General features: G+C 29.8%; 3 protein-coding genes across 3 annotated transcripts; 2 read left to right on the plus strand and 1 right to left on the minus strand.

Moving 5' to 3' along the window:
* Window positions 1-4,645: 4,645 nt before the first annotated feature.
* Window positions 4,646-8,098, plus strand: LOC111041260 (succinate dehydrogenase [ubiquinone] iron-sulfur subunit-like). Its single transcript, XM_022325494.1, has 7 exons — window positions 4,646-4,835; window positions 4,910-5,067; window positions 5,126-5,269; window positions 5,346-5,538; window positions 5,603-5,704; window positions 7,644-7,766; window positions 7,827-8,098. Exons 1-7 carry the CDS (start codon window positions 4,773-4,775, stop codon window positions 7,914-7,916), a joined length of 873 nt encoding a protein of 290 aa, XP_022181186.1. The 5' UTR covers window positions 4,646-4,772; the 3' UTR covers window positions 7,917-8,098.
* Window positions 7,969-13,829, minus strand: LOC111041244 (dynein assembly factor 3, axonemal homolog). The gene is made up of 2 exons (XM_022325467.1): window positions 13,555-13,829; window positions 7,969-9,181 (listed from the first exon to the last, which is right to left on the minus strand). Exons 1-2 carry the CDS (start codon window positions 13,804-13,806, stop codon window positions 8,099-8,101), a joined length of 1,335 nt encoding a protein of 444 aa, XP_022181159.1. The 5' UTR covers window positions 13,807-13,829; the 3' UTR covers window positions 7,969-8,098.
* Window positions 13,830-14,428: 599 nt separating this feature from the next.
* On the plus strand, window positions 14,429-17,461 carry LOC111041254 (myeloid differentiation primary response protein MyD88). Its single transcript, XM_022325479.1, has 7 exons — window positions 14,429-14,607; window positions 14,964-15,142; window positions 15,224-15,316; window positions 15,384-15,511; window positions 16,469-16,637; window positions 16,709-16,877; window positions 16,948-17,461. The coding sequence occupies exons 1-7, from the start codon at window positions 14,456-14,458 to the stop codon at window positions 17,174-17,176; spliced, it is 1,119 nt and encodes a 372-aa protein (XP_022181171.1). The 5' UTR covers window positions 14,429-14,455; the 3' UTR covers window positions 17,177-17,461.
* Window positions 17,462-19,995: the final 2,534 nt, after the last annotated feature.

Here is a 19,995-nt window from a genome sequence, read left to right on the forward strand (position 1 = left end):
AATATTTTTATTATATTATAATTTATAATAAATAAGAAAGTCTAAAATTAGAAATAGCACAAAATGTAATAATAGTATTATTATTATCTTATTCATAAATATAATTTTAAATTATCTAAAAAAATTAATTAAGTACACAATTTTTAGTTTAAAACAGAGTGGTCTTACTTATTTACTAATATGTGTATTGTTTAAATCTTATTTTAAGAAACCGGTACTTATCCTGCATGTCCCGGCCGGGAAATGAAAAATATCGGGACTCTGTAGTAAAAACCGGTAGTGTCCCGGCGAAATCGGGACGAATGGCAACCCTATCCTAGCTACTCCTGCTTGAACTTGATTTTTTTATTATATTATATTTTTTAGAGACTTGTAGGACTATAATATATAATATTATATTGAATTAGTTGTGTAATTTCTAAATTGCATTTGTATTGTACTATTGTAACTTGTATAACAATACATAATCCTAGATATAATATATACCGTAGTCCGTTGCATATTAAATTTCTAAATACATTTTTTAATTCAGTGTAGTTAAAATATAAAAGTTAAGCAGTGCCCGAGGAGCGATCAAAGTACTTCAAAGTTCCCTTTAAACATCGTTATCAAATTTACATGTATATGTCGGCCGTCGTAAACATGTAAAATTATAAAATAGTTTCCGTATGTACAAAGGAAGATATTATATATTATATATTTATATACGTATATGTTATTATAGTACCTATATAGCTGTAGTGAAGCGGCTTTAGATAAAGAGAGGCAGGAGTCGCGTTCACTGACATCCTTTTATATCTCATAACTTTTTTATATTATATTATTTATGTATCCAAAATTTGAAAATTATACCAGGGGAGACGGAAAATTACATATAGGCGTTGTCATAGTGTTGTTTCTGGACAATCACTTGAAAAGTTGATGGTTCAGATTATTTGTTTTATTATTAAAGTTGCCATACAGCATAACTACCTATATATCATATCTCAACCACTATAAAATACAAGATAGAATAAAAACAAATAAATTAAATTATAAAACCAGCTTCTAAAATAAATTAAATTACAATTTTAAAGGCAGATTCAGTATTGGTAATGTTAAGGAATGCTCGAGGAAGGAAGGAAGGTCGAAAGGAATGTTGAGGGTTTTTAGGGAATTAAACAAGAATACAAGATTAATGGATTAGCATGGAAAACCGCTAGGACGCTATGATGTGAGGGAGATTACAAATGCTTTAATTTAAATGTATAGTGTTCAGAGAAAGGAATTGTTAAGACCGAGTTTGTAAGCATGATCAGATAATACTCCCTGAGTCGTAGTCGATTGAATTGAATATTTCAAATATTATTATTCACGGATACTTGAAACATTTGATGAATATTATTATATTTTATACTTACAATGACGTACATTATAAAATACAATATTTTTGGCGAAAATTGGTTCAACCTATTGTAAAATGAGAGTAGGAAAAAGTATCAAAACAAATCATTAAAATATAAGGATAGAAGAAAAGAATAAAGCTATAGTTGACGAAACTGCGCGAGGGTTGCAATAATGAAGAAATGCACGCTGATGAAGACTGATAATATGGTGATCAAGTCAGAAGTTTTTACAACATTAACAAAACAAAATCAACTTTCATTTTGTAGGATCCTTTAATCCAATAAATCATGGTAAAAAATCATAATAATTAGAATTTAGAAGCGTAGATCTAAGTTTAAACTTTTCTCAATAATAATTGTTCTGTAATAAACTTCAAAGGTTAATAGTGTACCTATTGCAAATTTGCGAACATTAGTCAAACATTAGTCATTAACAAATTCTTATTATAAGGATTTCAACTTTTATTCTTATTAGTTATTTCTTCTACAGAAGTCTGATTGTTCTACCTATCTTATTTTATACATACACGTAGAAAATATTTTTGAATTCGCAACTTTGTAGGTACCGAGGTCGGTACTAATTTGTTTATAATTATTAATTACAAATGGAAACAACATGAGTCATTATCACGTTGCCATAGTCATATCGTTGTAGACGTTGTAGTGTAGAATGTTTATATTGTATTCAACAGAAAGTATTTCTCATACTTTATCCGTATTGTGTTTAATAATGACGTTACCCACTAGTACCTATGATATTGAATAACAACCAACTGTTGTTGTAATAGTATAAATGGACACTGCAGCAGGACAGGATACAGAGAGTTGAGTACTTGAGTTTTTTGGGTCTTGTCTCTTGACTCGCCGCTGTTCATTCAACCCGCGTCATCGGCGCAACGCCATAATATTACGTTGTATTATTATTATTTATTACATAAATTCGACAACAATGACAGAATGTTTGGATTCGAAAAACGATTATAAGCTAGGCCCGGTTAAGTATCGTGTTACAAGGATTTAAGGATGTTAAATTTCCACTGCCTGTAAAAAATAAAGATAGGTATCCGAAATGTTTTGGATAAATCAGATTACGGTGAATAGTAGTAAATAGTTTTAATTTTAATTTTCAGTTAATTAGTAATTACGTTTCTGAAATAATATATATTTTTTATATAATCCTTCGAAAGTAAAATATTTCGTTTCAAATCATTCAACTTTTTTAACATATTGTCATTAATAAGGAAACTTCCTTTTCTATATAATTCAAAATGTTAATAGATGCACTTGCAACAGTTGCTCATCTATAGAGCTTCAATGAATACGCACTATCACTATAGTGATGTACATTTACTATTCCACCCGGCTTCCGAAACATAAATTGTTCAACGGTCCTAAATAGTAAATACACTAGGTTTACTTATAAAAAAATATAAATTGACCTTCAGGGGAGAAACGTCCAAATATCTTAAAATATAACCACTATGTACAATAATATATACCTATGGCTTATAGATTTTGTCGTGGTGTCGTACTAGATACTTTATTCGAAGTTAAAAATATATTCTTATATTCATTCTAAAATTAATTTTTATTAGCAGTTCCGGGTCTTCAAAATTATAATTTATTAAATTTAGTTTAATGATATACCCTAGCTAATACCTTATACCAGCGCTGGTGATCCATTTAAGTGTCTACACCATAAGTTAGAATGGTATACACTCATTATTTTGAAAAATATTTTTTTATATAATTTGATATAACAATTTATAAATAACTAAGTTATATACCGTGTTTTTCTGTTTGTAATGTAATAAAAAATTCAAATAAAGTCAATAATAAAATATTTTCAAAAAATGTATATATGTATGTTCATTTTTGTATTTCTGATTATTGGGACAACCGCTTTATTGGGACAAAATAACATGCAAACGATGTGTCCCAATAAAGCGGATTCGACTGTAGTTTCAAAATAACATTTCTGAAAAAAAAAAAATATTATTTACTATGTATTTTCTTTTTAAGTCTTAATTTATTGAACGTCATCATACAGTTTTTATTTCATATTCCATAGTAGAATATTTCAAATTATTTCAATTTCCAATGTGTAAAAGTCAAATTTTGGAGAAGTAGTTCATTTGTTATAACTTATTATTAATTTTATAAGAATTTAAATACTGATTAGTGGAGTAGGCGAGACAACATTTTGTGGGGTACCCTTGTACCACTCGCCTCTGCCATCTAAATTTTAAATGCTTTCAAGTTATAACTAACGAACTGCTTATCTGAAATTTGGTCTCTGTGGATCAAAATATTCTAAATAATATTATATTTCGGTACATGAAATAAAAAATGCATAGTGTCACTTAAAAATGTAAAAAACTTAAAAAAACGATAGCAATAAAAAATAGTAAAAAGTATTTTTTTCAGAAAACGCTGTTTTGCAATTGCATTAAATATGCAAAAAAATTTTTCAACAATGTTGTAACTTTTTGAAATTATGAGTGTAGACACTTAATTGATCAGCCTGTATAAATTTACAACTAAAAACGGCAAGACTTTTTGAAGATCAATGTTTAAGTATTAATAGATAAAGTTTAATTATAATTATTTAATACAGAGATTATGAGCGACAAGAAGACACTACTAGACTACAATACTACATTAGTAAGTTCTAACATTGATTTCATAATTCCTGAGTAATATAATATTTGAATCAATGGTACTAAATTAACTTGGCTCCATTGTGATCCATACAAGAACGACGACAGTCTTGGACAGACGTAAATATGTAGTCGTGAAAAACTGGCTTCAAAAGATCTGAAGCACAGCGATAATGTATTAATGTGTCTGAACTAATCCAGTACTTTGGAGTAGAAGTTATATAACTCTAAGGTAGGAATTAATATAATTACAACTACCTACTCATGAGCTAGTGAAGTTATAAACGTGTAATTCATTATATTTTGTCTATGAGTCTATGACCTAACGTCTAGCCGCGGTTATGAGCGGACTAAGTTGAAATAGTGTGTAGGCAGATAATATTTATTTATTTATGTACGTTTTCTTTTTCTCATAAGAATGAGAATTGTTTTTGGAAGTAAGTCGAAAAGCAAAAGTTATATCACCGAACTGAACAATAGTAATAGTGATAAGCTGATAACATAGAAATGTACGACAGACAAAATGGCTACACTGGATTTTAAATAACAACAATTATCAACAATTATAATCATTAATCATATGTTTCTAATCAGAAAACCTCTTTTCTATGTCCCAAGTTGCAATTCCCAACCAACTCCTGAGCCTGAAATTGTCATAGTTGTTCTATTCCTTTTACCTCTTCTGAAAACAAATAGTTTTGTTGAATTTATAATTTTGATTAACATTATGGCTGGGTTAGGCATTGTGGAAACGTCTGCCATGCGTTTACTAAAACAACCCTTCACACAGGTCAGTACAATTGTTTTTGTAACTATTATTATGTAATATTGTGTAATTTCACCTTGTAAGTAATTTATTTGCAGCAAATTAAGCAGATTCATATATCAAGTGCTTTAGCAGCTAGTGATGGGGCTGCTGTAGATAAAACGCCAAGAATCAAAACTGTCCAAGTATATAGATGGAATCCGGAAACTCCCGAAGTTAAGCCAAAAATGCAAGATTACAAGGTTGATCTGAGTTCGTAAGTACTGTATCATTTAAATAATGTGAATTCAAATGAACCATATTTGTACTTGCAGTTGTGGACCTATGGTTTTGGATGTATTGATTAAAATCAAGAACTCTGAAGATTCAACATTGACATTTAGACGTTCTTGTCGTGAAGGTATTTGTGGTTCTTGTGCTATGAACATTGGAGGAGTCAATACATTAGCCTGTATTAGGTTTGTAATCTTTGTTTTTGAATTGTACGAGTTGTTTTATTTTATAATCGTGTAATTTATGTATATTATGTTATAGCGGTGTCAATACTGATTTGTCAAAGCCATTGAAAATATATCCATTGCCTCATATGTATGTTGTCAAGGACTTAGTGCCAGACATGAAATTGTTTTACAAACAGTACGCTTCTATTGAACCATGGTTACATACTGATGTAACACCAACCGACAAAAAAGAACATTTGCAACATACATACGATAGAGAGAAGCTTGTAAGTGATTTATCACCGCTATATTTAAATATGTTTTTAATCTAATATATATTATATATTTTAGGATGGTTTGTATGAATGTATTTTGTGCGCATGTTGTTCCACATCATGCCCTTCATACTGGTGGAACTCTGAGAAATATCTTGGACCGGCAGTTCTTATGCAGGTATAATTGTATTTAAATTATTTTATTGAGTATGAACTAGTGAATTATTGTGACCATCATTAATATACACTTATTTATTTGTATATGTATGCATAAGCACAACTTCAGTTTTTGACATGTGGGGGCTTTACATATTTAAAGAAACAGACTCGTGGGGGGCTCAGTCCCCACACTTCTTGTTCTAATACCTTTAAAATACATTACTTGTATAATATAATATCATATTTTGCTCGCCCACTTTTCTACTTTTAATACATTAGAATAAATCTATCTATTATTACAGTGGCGGACTGAACTTAAATTTTAAATGACACATTTCTATAATTAAGTATTTACCACCATCACCACAATTACTTATAACAAATTTATGATGTAAATAAAATATGGACGAAAAAGCCAAGAGGTTGAGTCTTAGCATGTAATTCTGCTCCATAGTCACAGGGTGGCACCACCCTCTTTGAAAAGTTGACGCAGCTGCGTTAAAATTGAGTCCTTTAGTCTGCCATTGCTTATATATATGTATTATAATTGGTACCGTCGAATCAAAATTGCAAATTTATAAAAAGAAACACCATTAGGTATCAACTATATTCTAGAAAATTGAAATGTCATTAGTAATGTATTGTAATAATTAATAACTAATTTTTTATAATATTATTAAATGTATATTATGTTCTGTGGGTGGATCCTTTATCTACTTTAGAAAACACAAATAATGAAACACTCTTTAAACTTGAGAAAATTATTTCTTCAAACAACGTTTACTGAATTATAATTTTTTGGAGGTGCTAATTTTACAATAATTAATGTAAAGCCGAATAGATATAATAAACGTACTGATTAAGAAACAACAATAGTTTGAATTATTATCAATTGTGTAATAAATATCATCAGTCTGTAATACAATTTAAAAATATCCTATTAACTTGCTGAGAAATACTATATCAAGAAAAAACAGGAAGATTCTGTAGTAATATAAACTGCATTTAATTAGTTTCTTAATTTTCAACAAGTGTGCATTTAAAATTAGAATGGTGGGCTTTTATTTTAAAATGTATTTGTTTAAATTTATTTATGTTTACTTGTGTACAACTAATGAAGTTGTATTAAGATCATGCTATTGTTGTAAATACATATAAAAATTGTTAAATTAAATGTGAGATATTTGAATGGATAACACATCTATCCTTCTAGTAAACTAGTCCTTAAATAGGATTCTACTATCCTCTTCCACTATTATTCTGATTGATATACATCTACTATATATATATATTAGTGCAGTGGTTCTCAACTTTTGTACAAATGCAAATCAAGATATTTACCCAATTAATCCAGGTTCTATGACCTTTTTAAAATAAAGTAAACCGGCTAGGCGGCTACATCTGGCCATGGCTCCTTGGGACGCAATCCTTAGATTTTCACTGATAAAATGCATATTCTATTTAAGTATTTATTTTGTTTCACATAATAGTAGTATTTGTTCATCATTTTTATGTGGGTGGTAGAACAAAACGCAATGAAGTTCAAAATATTGATACCTAGAATAATAAGGGTTAATATTGGTTTACAACTAATCTATATACATAAAAAATGGATGCTTGTCTTTTTGTTAGCTAGAGGCTCTTGACCTTTTTCAATAAAAGTCATATTAATAGATTCCTTAAGACTTGGAGGGTGTTTATTATGTCCAGTTTAATATTTTAAACATTAATTTATAGTTATAAACATATTGTTTCTCAATAAAATTTGTTAACATAAAAATGTTTCATAACATTCATTTTATTGCCTACAGGAAATGTGAACCTACACTAATTTTTTTAATTTCTTGTAAATATACTCACAATTACCCATTGGTTATTGGTCATGAAGAAATTCTATTATTGTGTTTATGTTGTACAACATAAAAAAATTAATCAATAATTACATTTTTTAATTTAAGGCATATCGTTGGATTATTGATTCGAGAGATAAAGCTACAGCTGAACGTTTAGATAAAATGAGAGATCCTTTTTCAGTTTTTCGTTGTCACACAATTATGAATTGTACCAAGACATGCCCTAAGGTCTGTATACGCATACTTGAATTTATATTTATATTTTTAATTATAAAATGTTTATTTTAGGGTTTGAATCCTGGTAGAGCTATAGCACGCATCAAGAGTCTACTTTCTGGAGTGACCAACAAGGAAGAACCAAAAGCTATCAAACAATAAAACACTACTCGAAACTTTGATAGTATTATAATAATTTTCAGTAGTATTTTTCAAGCTTTGAAAATTAAATATAAACCAAAATTCTGGTAACAAAGTATTTTATCTTACTATTTTGTGGATTATAGATTCAGAAATTAATGTCAGCTTATTTATTGTTAAAAATAAAATACTATTATTATAACTCAATGCTGCTTATTAAATTTAATTACAGCATTCTTAACTACATCAATATCCTCCGATGACACACATTTACAGTTTTTCATTAAATCTATTAATTTCTGTTTGAATTCATCGTGTTGCTTCTCCTTATAATTAACAATAAATTTTCGAGTTTCCATTAAAACTATGCCTCCATCTTTAATCATAGATGTTATATGAAAGTTAATTTTTTCAAGATACATATGACCACAATACATTATATCAAAAAACTTCTTATATCTATCAAATGTAGGGTAATCTGTCATAGCTGTGCGAGGAATAAAGTGGATCTCCACGTCACTAGCATTAATACTAGGGTAATGTTCCGACATAACTTTTACTTGAGGTGATGTAGTTTGTACATTTTGGATCTTCACATTCGGTAGTTCAGTTATAATTACTCCGAGATTATCAGTCTTACCTTTGTGCTTGTAAGGCTTTTGGTTTTCTATTTCATAGAACATTCGTGTTAAATTTCTCTCAGTCAGGTCCACAGAACGTTTTAGTGGTTTCATATTACCCATCTTCAACATATCATTGTCTTCGCAGTCTAAGCCAAAAGATGGAAAAGGACCATTTATAATGTCTCCAAAATAGTTCATTGCAGTTATTTTGTCCCCATCTTTCAATAGGGCTAATGCAAATGTATAATTAGGTTCAGTACAATCCGTCTCTAAGAATGTGTAAGCTACACCAGTGTCACGCCAATATGTGTACTCCTGATTTGTGATTCTGTTACCTCCATCAATATAATGAAGAGTCATATGTAAATCCCAATCAAACACATTGTTCCGGTGATCATACCTTGTGCCCAAATGGTTTCGTACTCTCTTATCCCACATTGTTGAAATGTTGAAACCATTATTATTTTTCCAATATTTGAATATGGTTTCAATAGTGTCCCTTTCTTTGTATTTAAGTGCATCTAATTGCACAATGGGCAAACAGTGCTGTCTAGCTGTTTCGTCAGTAATGATATCTATAAGTTGAGCTGATTTTTTGATTAGATAACTGTTTGTATTTGGCTTTACAAGGGTATTGCCATAAAGTTCCATCCAAGTACGTACCTGAAAATGTTATTAAAATATTAATATTTAAAATTGAAAAATATACAAATTTGTTGAATTATTATATTTTGTATAACTGTATAGTGTATATTTATTAGAAATTATATATTTAAAATATGTTATGTATTTTGATTTGTATACCACATACTCTGTAATATAATTAATTATTGTAGACCGTATATTAGTAGACAGCCGTTTTGTTTATTAGGTACAGTGTTATCTTCTGTGACATATGTATTTATAATTTATTACTCCATGTCCCTATTTTAATATTAACATGATCATTATTAATTTTATTAGAATGTATAATATTTCAAGTTCTCAACAATAAAAAATAAAAAAAAATAAAATTTAATGTTGAATTCAATTGTGGCTTTGGTAATTGGTGGTGAAGCAAGTAAGGTACCTCACGCACATTTCTGAAGTAAAAAATGCTAATTTAATACACTTACCTCATCAATGTAGTTAAAACTGAATCATTTTTGACTGATTTACCGTTTTATTTTGGAAAAAAAAAATCAATTATGAAGCATTAAGTTTAAGCATGTAAATTAGACAGATTAGAAATGCAGGAATTATATCGGGCAATGACTAAAAGTCCCCTACTCGACCATCATTTTAGACTTAAGTTTGTACCTTACAGGGATGTAGTTGAGATTTTTTTTCAGCAAGGGGGCTACAATATTTTATTGCTAGGGCTAAGTTGTCACAGTATATAATAATTTTGTTATTTCGGAGGAGGGGAGGAGGGCTTAAGCCCTTAATTGCCCCCCCCCTAGCTACGGCACTAGTACCTTAGATTATGAACAATGAAGCTAATAAGGGGTGAGCAAATGCCTTAGATCGTAAAGGTACAGTAATAAGGGTTGTAGTAAAATAATTGTACTATAGATAGATAATCATAGAATATATTATTTACTAAAAAATCTATCATACAAAAATTAGGCATTTAAACTTGTTGCTATCTGTCTGGAGTCCGCTCAGTGTTCACGTCTATTATCATTTATTATTATCTATAACCAAAGCCGAGTAACTACAACTATACAAATTATTGTTCTGTGCTACAACTTACTGAGCACTGACCACCGGGCGGCGGCACCCACGCCCGATAGCGCCAGCCAGCAGCCTGCTGTGGCACTCACCAGTCACCAAACTCGTGTGTAATATTATTAAATACGCATGCGCAAAATATGAACCAGAGGCGACACTTTTTGTCGTCTCTCACCAACCACCAATGACAACCATTGGATTTATGTAATTTTATTTTGTTATATTGCTATAGTGTAATCTTGATGTTATCTGTTTCAATCGTCAGATTGCACTAAAATGTATAGTGTATACCTACATAATATGTAATGTTTCTTAAATTTTCTTATATTTTCTTGATTAATTTGTTCTGTATGGCTTATAATTTTTTACTTATTATTTATTACTCTTATTTACTCGTATAGTCGTATGTCATAAATGTCAAAGTTTAATTGATTGATTTGATTTGTTAATGAATTCAAGAACATTCAACAAAAATCAGAATTAAGTTTTCGTCATGAATCCAGTTACAGACCCAATTGTTATGTTATTGGAAACGCCATTTCTAAGTTGGAAGTCAGTTAATAAAAACGATTTACTTAAAGTAGGTAGACCTATTCCTGTTTTGTCAGTTTTATCTCCCGACAAAAAACATAATAAGGTATTCTGTAGATCATTTAATGCAAATTTATATCAGCTACACTCATGGTTGTGCGGAAGTCATTACGCCCAAAAATTGTTTTGTTGGCCGTGTTTGTTAATAAGTCAAACAAAGTCTGTATGGAATACTGTTGGGTATTGTGATTTAAAAAATTTGTCTAGAGCTCTTAAAATCCACGAGTCTTCCAGAGAACATATTCATAATTATTTAGGGTTGAAAAACATAGAAAAAAATTGTTTTACTGTAGTTGATGTTATTAATGGACATGGTAATTTGATTGATAATTTTTTTAAAAAAAATTATAATGAAAACGTTAGATTGAACCGTTTGTTTATGGAGCACTTAATTGATTTGGTTTTATTTTTGGGAAAACAAGAGTTGGCATTTAGAGGTCATGATGAAAGCAGTGATTCATTAAATAAAGGGAATTTTAGAGAGTTATTTGATATGCATATTATTTGGTGCTCTCAAGAAATACAAAATCATTATAAAAGTATGAAAAACACATTTCCAGGTTCGTCAAAGTCCATACAAAATGATTTAATTTCATGTATTTCTGAATTTTTAGTTAATCAAATTAAAAGAGAAATTAGACAATGTACATTTTATTCTATTCAAATTGATTACACTAAAAATATTTCTCAAAAAACACATTATTCAATTATTGTAAGATATGTTACAGATAAATCTGAATTGGTCGAGCGTTTCCTAGGTTTTCATAATGTTAGTGAAGATCACTCGGCTCAAGATTTATTTAATTTAATTTACTCTGTTTTACATGAATTTGATATAGAAAATAAGTTAGTTGCCTTATGTTATGATGGGCCATGTGTGATGTCAGGGAATTTAACTGACTTACAGGATAGGGTTAAAGAGGTTGCGCCTCATGCTTTATTTACGCATTGCTTAGCCCATAAATTAAATTTATTATTGAAACAAGGTTGTAGTATTAATGTTAAATGTCGGATATTTTTTGCTAATTTAAGTGGTATAGCTACATATTTTCACAATTCTACATCACGTATTAATGTTGTAGATAATATTGTAGGGAAACCAATCCCTCAATTCGCCCAAACTAGATGGTCCTCACAGTCAAAAATTTTGCATATATTAGTTAATGAATGGTCTGGGTTTATAAAAGTTTTTGATTTCATTAGCAAAGATCCAAAATCATCATCTGAGTCAATTTGTGGTGCTATCGGTCATTTAAAAAACGTAAAATCTTTTGAATTTGCTTTTTTAGCATTGATATTTAGTGATATATTCACATTTACTGACAATTTATTTAATATACTCCAAAATATGTCGTTTGATTTAGAGTATTGCATGAAAAAAATTAGTTTGACATGTGATCTAATAAATAAAAAAAGGACTGAGTCTGAATTTTTAATTTTTTTTGATAAAGCTGGTTTACTCACAAAACCTCCTAAAGCTACAAAAAATGACTCGAACAATCAATCAATTTTTAAAATGTTATTTTTTGAAATTATTGATAATATTCTAATGCAATTAAATATCAGATTTCAAGATTCAAATAAATTACTTTTTTTACAACTCGCTGATGTAACTAAATTTAAACAATATTCTAGTCAATTTCCAGAAAATGCTTTTAATGAATTGAAATTCACTTACTCACATTTATTTAATGATGTAAAAAAGTTAAAAGTGGAATTGGAGGTTTTGTATAATGATGTAAAATATCAAAGTCTAGAACACATTTATGACTTGTTAAAAATTTTTGAACATGTTTCACTAAGAGATGTTTTACCTGAAACGCATAAACTATTTGCTCTTATTTTAACCATACCGTCAACTAGTGTGTCAATTGAAAGACATTTTTCTTGTCTCAAGAAAATCAAAAAATATTTGCGAAATAATATTTCCAAACAACATTTGAGTTCTCTTGCAATACTGTCAATTGAAAAGCCTTTGGTTCAAAAACTTAAAGAAACTGAACCATTTTATGATAACATTATAAATATGTATGCTAGTCAAAAAGATAGGAGTATAAATTTAACATACAAGGTATAATAGTTATAATTTCTTATATCTCTAAATGGTATAATTTATAATATACTTGTTTTATTAGTTTTATTAGTATATATGTAAATATGTTCTTATATTAATGGTGACCTAAAAAAAGTAACTTAATTACTATAAATATATAATTTAAAGTATTTTAATACTCTAAAATCATAAGTAAGTAAGTAAGTCACTGCTATTACCTATATCTAATTCAAAACAATTATGTTTTTTTTACCGTATCAATATTATTACAATATACTAAATCAATAAGACATTTTATCAATGGTTTTTCTTTCTAATAGTCTTATTTTCTTTTTTAGTCATTATAAAGGAAAAAAATATTTGTTTTTTTAATTTTAAACTGTTTGAATTATCCTTTTCAGACCATTAATGTAAAAACTGTTATTTTATAATTGTTCATTTTTAGATGGTCCTTTCAGGACTCAAATCTTAAAATCTTTTAATTACCTACCTATTGTTGTTTTTTTTTAAATTAGCTTTTGTTTATAATTATAGCTCAACTACATAAACTATCTATTGTTACAGATATTTTATACAATATGTATTTAAGTGGACGCCTATAATGTATTTATTATAATTAATTTTTTCTTAATATTAATAAAATCCCTAATATTTGAGGGAATTGCGAAAAATTGAATACCTTGTACGATAAGCTAATCCGATCGATCGGTTCAAGAGCCAACGCTATTTGCTGTATTTGTCTGGCGTACATGTCGACGACCGGTTCGTACACATAAATGCTGATCTTTTTGTACGAATGTCTGTACCGTTTTGCCAGCGTTTGCAGCAAGTGGCGAGTATCGCCGGCGCTCACGATTAATATATTTAAATGTCCGTCGCCGACGTCGTTGTACGCGGCCAGATCAAGACACGGGCTCGAACCCCACAACATGACAGTTGCAATTTGCAGCGATGTAGTACGTATTTCCAAGCAATACACAGTGCAGAACGTAACCTACCTATCCGATGAACAAACGCCTCGGCATCTCGCAACGGAACAAATACGATTTGATATTATTGTTATTAATAATATAATACTATTCCGTCACCAGTTTGTGTCTGTGTTGTGTAACCACCGATCAAACACCGATCGCGATTTGTTGCGTTTGCCATGGCGACGAATGATCGACGCGCTGGTTGCGAAAACGGTGTTCAATTCAAAGATGGAAATACCGCGGGAAAGTATCCGACCAATTACGGATGACGCACTGTTTTTTAAATTTTTATCACACACCCACGGGCCGTGACGTCATGATTGTCGATTGCCAAGAGAAAGCTCCCGCTCTGGTTCTGATAACGTGTTGGCGAGCCGCGAGCGCAACAAGTGACAGGCAACGGCGTATTATTGTAAATGAATACTCAAAAGTCAAAAGATCTGTGGAATTCACCAAAATATGGAAATTACTGTTATTGTTCCAATAATGCCCAGGCCGATCAATCATTATTATGGATCGTTGATCAATGCGACGCAATAATTGTTCACCAGCTCGTCGGATTTTCGTTTGCTCATCCCGCGACAAACATTTTTTTCGCATGTTATTATGGATCCTGCGTCCTGTTTGACCGTGTCGGACGAACACTCGAAAGACTTTGCCAATAATACGATATCCGTTCTCCGGCTACCGACCAGGGAACGATTGTCGTGCATGTTGAATGCCAAGAAAGTCATCCCTTCACCCGAAAACATACCCAGGTAGGAAATTGTCCATTTGTTTACAAACATTTCTATATATTTTTTATAAAATCTTATTGGGTCCATGTGAAAGTTAAAAACGCATAATGATTCAACTGTCAGCGATAGGTTTTTGTGGCAAATGATATTTGATAGACGTACATTTTTTTTGGCTCTGTCCGAGCATGCATATTTTCTATTCATAAATGGATAAATACAAATTTTAATTTAAAATCTAGGAGGGTAGTATTACAATATTAATATGTTCTGCTAATACCCGCTTAACGTTGTCACTTTAAAGATTCTGGTAAAAGTAAAATACCTGAGCCTAATAGTTAAAACTAATAATCATAATGTGAATGTTAAAACTTTTATAGAGATTGGAGAGGATTATGCACACTTTTGAACTATACAATACCATCTGGATGTGATCCGACCGACCCAATTGGCAAAATATTCAAGTTTTGTGAAGCAAAAACTACTATAGCACATTTTATACGGTGTTTACAGCGAATAGACAGGTATGATGTTGTGGAAGAGACGGAAGAATTAATTAGTGAGTATTATTTATACATATTACATGCATATAACCTTGCATAATTAAGTAGACATTAATTTTATGTATTCATGATTCTAGTTTCTGATATTATATATTATAAAGAACAATGTTCTTTAGCAAATCCATCTCCGGTAGTACCAAATGATTTTGACATCAATATTATTACTTTAGGTGAGTTTTATTAAAATTAAACTTGTTAAAAAATATTAAAATATGAATGAATTTAAATGATTTTTAGATGATATAAATGCATCCAACAATGGTCTTCCTCTTTCAAGATACGATGCATTTTTACTGTATGATAATGCAGATATACAATCAGCTACTGTTGTTGTAGAAAAATTAGAAATTGATTACAAGCTAAAGGTAATAAAAATATAATGTTTAAAAGAGTAATTGGTAAAAAACAACACAAAAAACCAACAAAGCTATAAGTTATTTTAAGTAATATATTGTTTATTATTATTATTATAAGTCATAAGTTACCTACATATTAAAATTATAATATAATATTATAATCGCCACTTTATGTAACAACTGTAGACATTGCCATGCCACCCCTCTATATGGGTATTAAAAACGAAATTCAAATGGAGGAAACAAATAACAAATCAAAATTAGCTCAAAATGTATTGGGGACATTAAAAAAAAACAACACATTTATGCAAAGTTACAAAATAAATGTAAAGAGTATCCAAGCAGGGAAAGAGATATCCCATATTTTTTTATGGCTATACCATACTATTTTTGTGATTTTTGATATTTTATTTGACGTTTTGCACCTTGTAAATTTTTTAAAACAGCCATAGCAAATACTACCTATACGATAGTTGTGATTTTTAGATAAAAGTAAATTTGATGTTTTTTACTTGACATTTTTCTTATCATATATTCAATTACTTCAGTGTGTTAAGTGGTATTGTATTTACCAAAGTATGGAATTGGTCCATTTCTCAAACTGGAGATATTATATATCTTAGGCGTCTTATGATAAATATAAAAAACAAGCTTATATCGGTCCAATTCAAGAGTTACATAAACTTGATTCATACTTAATAAATGTATAATATTCAATAATTTGTTAACTTCATACTACCATGTAATTTTCTGGTGTTACGAACAGAGTTTTTTAGTTTCTTTAAGTAAGATGATATTGTTGCGAACACATCTACAGTCCATTAATAATTTATTTTTCACACGTTCAACTTTAATATTTTCCCTACATAGTCCCTAAAAAATAGTATATATATATCTTATAATACCTTTAAATATAAGCCTGTTTCAAGTTGAACAGGTTTACTAATTATTTTTTATATTTTTCAGCTATGCTTAAAAGATCGAGATTTAAGGCCAGGCGTTATGTTCGAATATCAGTCTATAGTAAAATTGATATCGGATCGCTGTAATTGGTTAATCATTATAGTTTCAAATGATTTTTGTAACAGCCCTTGGAACAGATTTATTATGAATTATATACAGTCATTAGCCATTGGTAAGGTTAAGAATAATTTTTTATATTTGTTTTGGTTTAATCATATTGTTTGGTACCTATTTTTATTATAGAACAACGGTTACCTAAAATTATTCCATGCGTATTTGGTGATTGTATATTACCACAAGAACTCAAATGTTATGTTCACTTATTCTTTAACAAATATAATCCTTTTTGTGATCCATGGAACAAACTAAGGATAACTGTATCACCTTATACGAATCTAGCATTGACCAACAGGTTAGAAATTTAATCATTTAATTGATTTTTAGCTTTTATATTTAAGTATTGATAATTATTGTTTAATTAGTGTAGAGGCAAATGACAGTTGCCAGAAGCTAAAGATCGAAGAATCCACGAATACCAATACCACAGTTGTTGAAAAAAAGGAAGTGATAAAGTTTTCTAGTGAAGAACACAATCTGCTGCCTAAAACCAAAAATGTTTTTAATAGATTTGTTAAGACTGTTGGAAATATTTCTATTAAAGTTGTTCCTCAAAAATGGAATAAAAAGAAAGTAAAATGTACTAGTCTCTGACTCACATTTTTTGTTCTCTACAGGTAATATCAGTAAGTTTGAATATTAAAAATATTATTTTTGTATAGAGTTTTACCATTTAACCTTTGTTATGTTTTTATGATGTAATATTTTGTATAATTGTTTAATTAATTGTATTCAAATATTGAAGTTTTATATTTTTTTATTACAAATGTTTTCTTTATAATATTCTAGTTTGTGCCTTTTAGTTTTTTAATTATATTATCAAAAATAACTAGAAAAGTAATCATCTTGGTGCCTGGTGAATTAAATGTATATTCCTGGCACGTTAAACAGACAAATGAATATTTTGAAAAAATAAAAACAAGTTGTTATTTTTATTGCAGTTTTCATTATTTTTTTTATTATTTTATTCTATACAATGCAAAATGAATTTGTATTTTTCTTAAAAATATTCTCCAGTTTAAATTATTTGAAAGCGATTAGAGTATAATAGTAAAACAATAGATAATTGAGATAAGTTAATTTTAAATAATTTAATATATGGTTATTAACAAATCGAGAGATGTTAGCGATTTAAACCGTAAAAAAAGGTTTAAAACATTCTGAACGAGTTCCACTGCAAGGATTGAAAAAAAAACCTATATCTGTAGTAGCAAAAATTCAGATGCACGGCGAGGACTTCCCTACCAAAAAAAAAAAAAAATTGCTGGTAGATTTGTGTGTACCTACCCATATGGTGGATCCTAGTAGATAGCTTGCCGGTAAAGGTAATTGATAATTATAATTTATATTTATTGTATATAATATACTGATAAACTCATAATGATGGTTGGTAAAGTCATAGATTTGAGCCCTGTAAAAATTATCTGATTTGTGCCACTGGCCATTGCGCATGTGTCTAAATAGAGTCCAGGTATTCGGACAGTTCAAATTAGATATCTTATACGTATTAGAACTTTAAATCGAAAACATTGCTCGATTGTTTTGGTATAGTAACTAAGTACCGATTTCGTGTCAGCTCCAATAGACCTGGGATCATGAGCTCGAAAAGATTAGCCATCCACATATTGTATAGATCTGATACACCTACTTCGGTATTTCAAGTGCAGTGATGGATCCAGATGAGGGGGGGGGGAGGGGTACGGGAGCCTCGATTTTTCTCATTGCGTCTACGACCGTGGCCCGTGACAGCCATGGATGGAGAATAAAATTATACTCTTTTATTATTCGAATAGGTATTTCATTATTTCGTACTAGTTGACCTTAAATCATTAACTTTGGAGAATTGTTTTAATGTGTGTGTAGAATGTAGATACTACATATTATATTTTATACATAGGCATAGGCGTAACTAGGATTTAATAATTACATTACTTTGGGGGCCCCACACCTCCACCACAGTAAGCGTAACCGTCTTCCAAAATTAAAAATAAACAATGAAATGAAAGTATAAAACTCATCATTAAAAACAAAATAAGTATAATATACATTATAGGAGGCTAAATACACATATAGAGGCCAGAGGGGCTAAGCCCCCCTAGTTATGCCGATGATTGTATGATCTAAATTCTAATGCCGGGCAGCAATACTTGCATGAACAACGATTAAACATTTGAGAATGGAATCAATAATGAGCTTATAGTCTCTTAAACACGATTTAGTGACTTTTGATATTTATTGAACTTTTAAAATTTAAATTAAGAGGACGTTCTCCGCATGTGTTGTCTCCGTTTTACAAGAGCGTAACATATCAAATTTTAAGTTCAGCAGATCACACTTAGCTCTGTTGGTTTAAAAATTAAGAGTGAATTGTGACCTCTCATTAAAATCAAAGGTAAGTTTATTACGGAGGGCTTCTCATGGGCTTTGTATTATATTTTAATTTTAAAGAGAGTTATGAGTATTTTAAAATTGAAAATTGTGTGTACAGCTTAAAATACTCATAGCTCTCTTTAAAAATTAAAATATAATAAAAAGATCACGAGAAGCCCTCCGTAATAATCTTACTTATAATTTCAATAAGAGGTCAATTCACTCTTCTTTTTAAGCAGAGCTAAGCGTGATCTGCCGAACGTAAAATTTGATACGTTACGCTCTTGTAAGACGGAGACAACACATGTGGGTATAAAGTACTGTAGTTTCATATACAGGGAACCCGACAATAGAAGCTGTTCAAATTGGAAGGAAAATGTTGCTCAGAGCCTCAAATGGTGCGGATTTGAGGTCGATTCATCAGACGAACTCTAATAATTGTATCCGTACTAACAAAATATTATATTTGTTAACAATATGCACTAGCACTATGCGTCTATACCACTAATATCACTATCATAGCACCTATGAGGATCATTTCTTATATATTATGTACTATGGCCACTATGAGATTTAATTTCATTATAATTTTTTACTCCAAATAACAATATAAAAAAAGGATGACAAGTGATTGCTGCTCTGCTGTACAATTTAGTTGTCGAGCACAGTGGTACACAATTGCAGACGGTGCTTATCGGGGCGACCTTTTTAGTAATACGATTACGAACGTTTATAGTTCAACAATGGACCCCCGAAAACGACACGATTGCGGACACATGTTGCCAAATTTATAAATAATACTTCGATAATCTGGGAATGTGGGAATTATGAGTGTATTAATTGTATATCATGTTACAAGTAATTTCTGTTATATTTTTGATAATAATTTCACTAAGAAACAAAGGCCGAGAAGAATCGGTGGCAAAAATCGATTTAGATAGAATTAAATTGACTATTCAGTACTCAGAGCTATATGAATGTAAAAATCACCAAAACATATTACAATATTTAAAAACAATTTGTTATCATTACAGAGGGAAAAT

The sequence above is a fragment of the Myzus persicae genome, unplaced genomic scaffold, assembly GCF_001856785.1.
Source record: "Myzus persicae strain clone G006 unplaced genomic scaffold, MPER_G0061.0, whole genome shotgun sequence".
Taxonomy (NCBI): Eukaryota; Metazoa; Arthropoda; class Insecta; order Hemiptera; family Aphididae; genus Myzus; species Myzus persicae.

What these genes read in the sequence shown, in the direction of transcription:
- LOC111041254 (XM_022325479.1), top strand. Translation starts at nt 14,456, where the DNA reads ATGGATCCTGCGTCCTGTTTGACCGTGTCGGACGAACACTCGAAAGAC. An exon ending in AGAGACGGAAGAATTAATTA is followed by an intron (nt 15,143 to 15,223) that starts GTGAGTATTATT and finishes TCATGATTCTAG; the next exon opens with TTTCTGATATTATATATTAT. An exon ending in CATCAATATTATTACTTTAG is followed by an intron (nt 15,317 to 15,383) that starts GTGAGTTTTATT and finishes AATGATTTTTAG; the next exon opens with ATGATATAAATGCATCCAAC.
- LOC111041260 (XM_022325494.1), top strand. Translation starts at nt 4,773, where the DNA reads ATGGCTGGGTTAGGCATTGTGGAAACGTCTGCCATGCGTTTACTAAAA. An exon ending in CATACGATAGAGAGAAGCTT is followed by an intron (nt 5,539 to 5,602) that starts GTAAGTGATTTA and finishes TATATATTTTAG; the next exon opens with GATGGTTTGTATGAATGTAT. An exon ending in GACCGGCAGTTCTTATGCAG is followed by an intron (nt 5,705 to 7,643) that starts GTATAATTGTAT and finishes TTTTAATTTAAG; the next exon opens with GCATATCGTTGGATTATTGA.
- LOC111041244 (XM_022325467.1), bottom strand. Translation starts at nt 13,806, where the DNA reads ATGTTGTGGGGTTCGAGCCCGTGTCTTGATCTGGCCGCGTACAACGAC. An exon ending in GGATTAGCTTATCGTACAAG is followed by an intron (nt 9,182 to 13,554) that starts GTATTCAATTTT and finishes TAACATTTTCAG; the next exon opens with GTACGTACTTGGATGGAACT.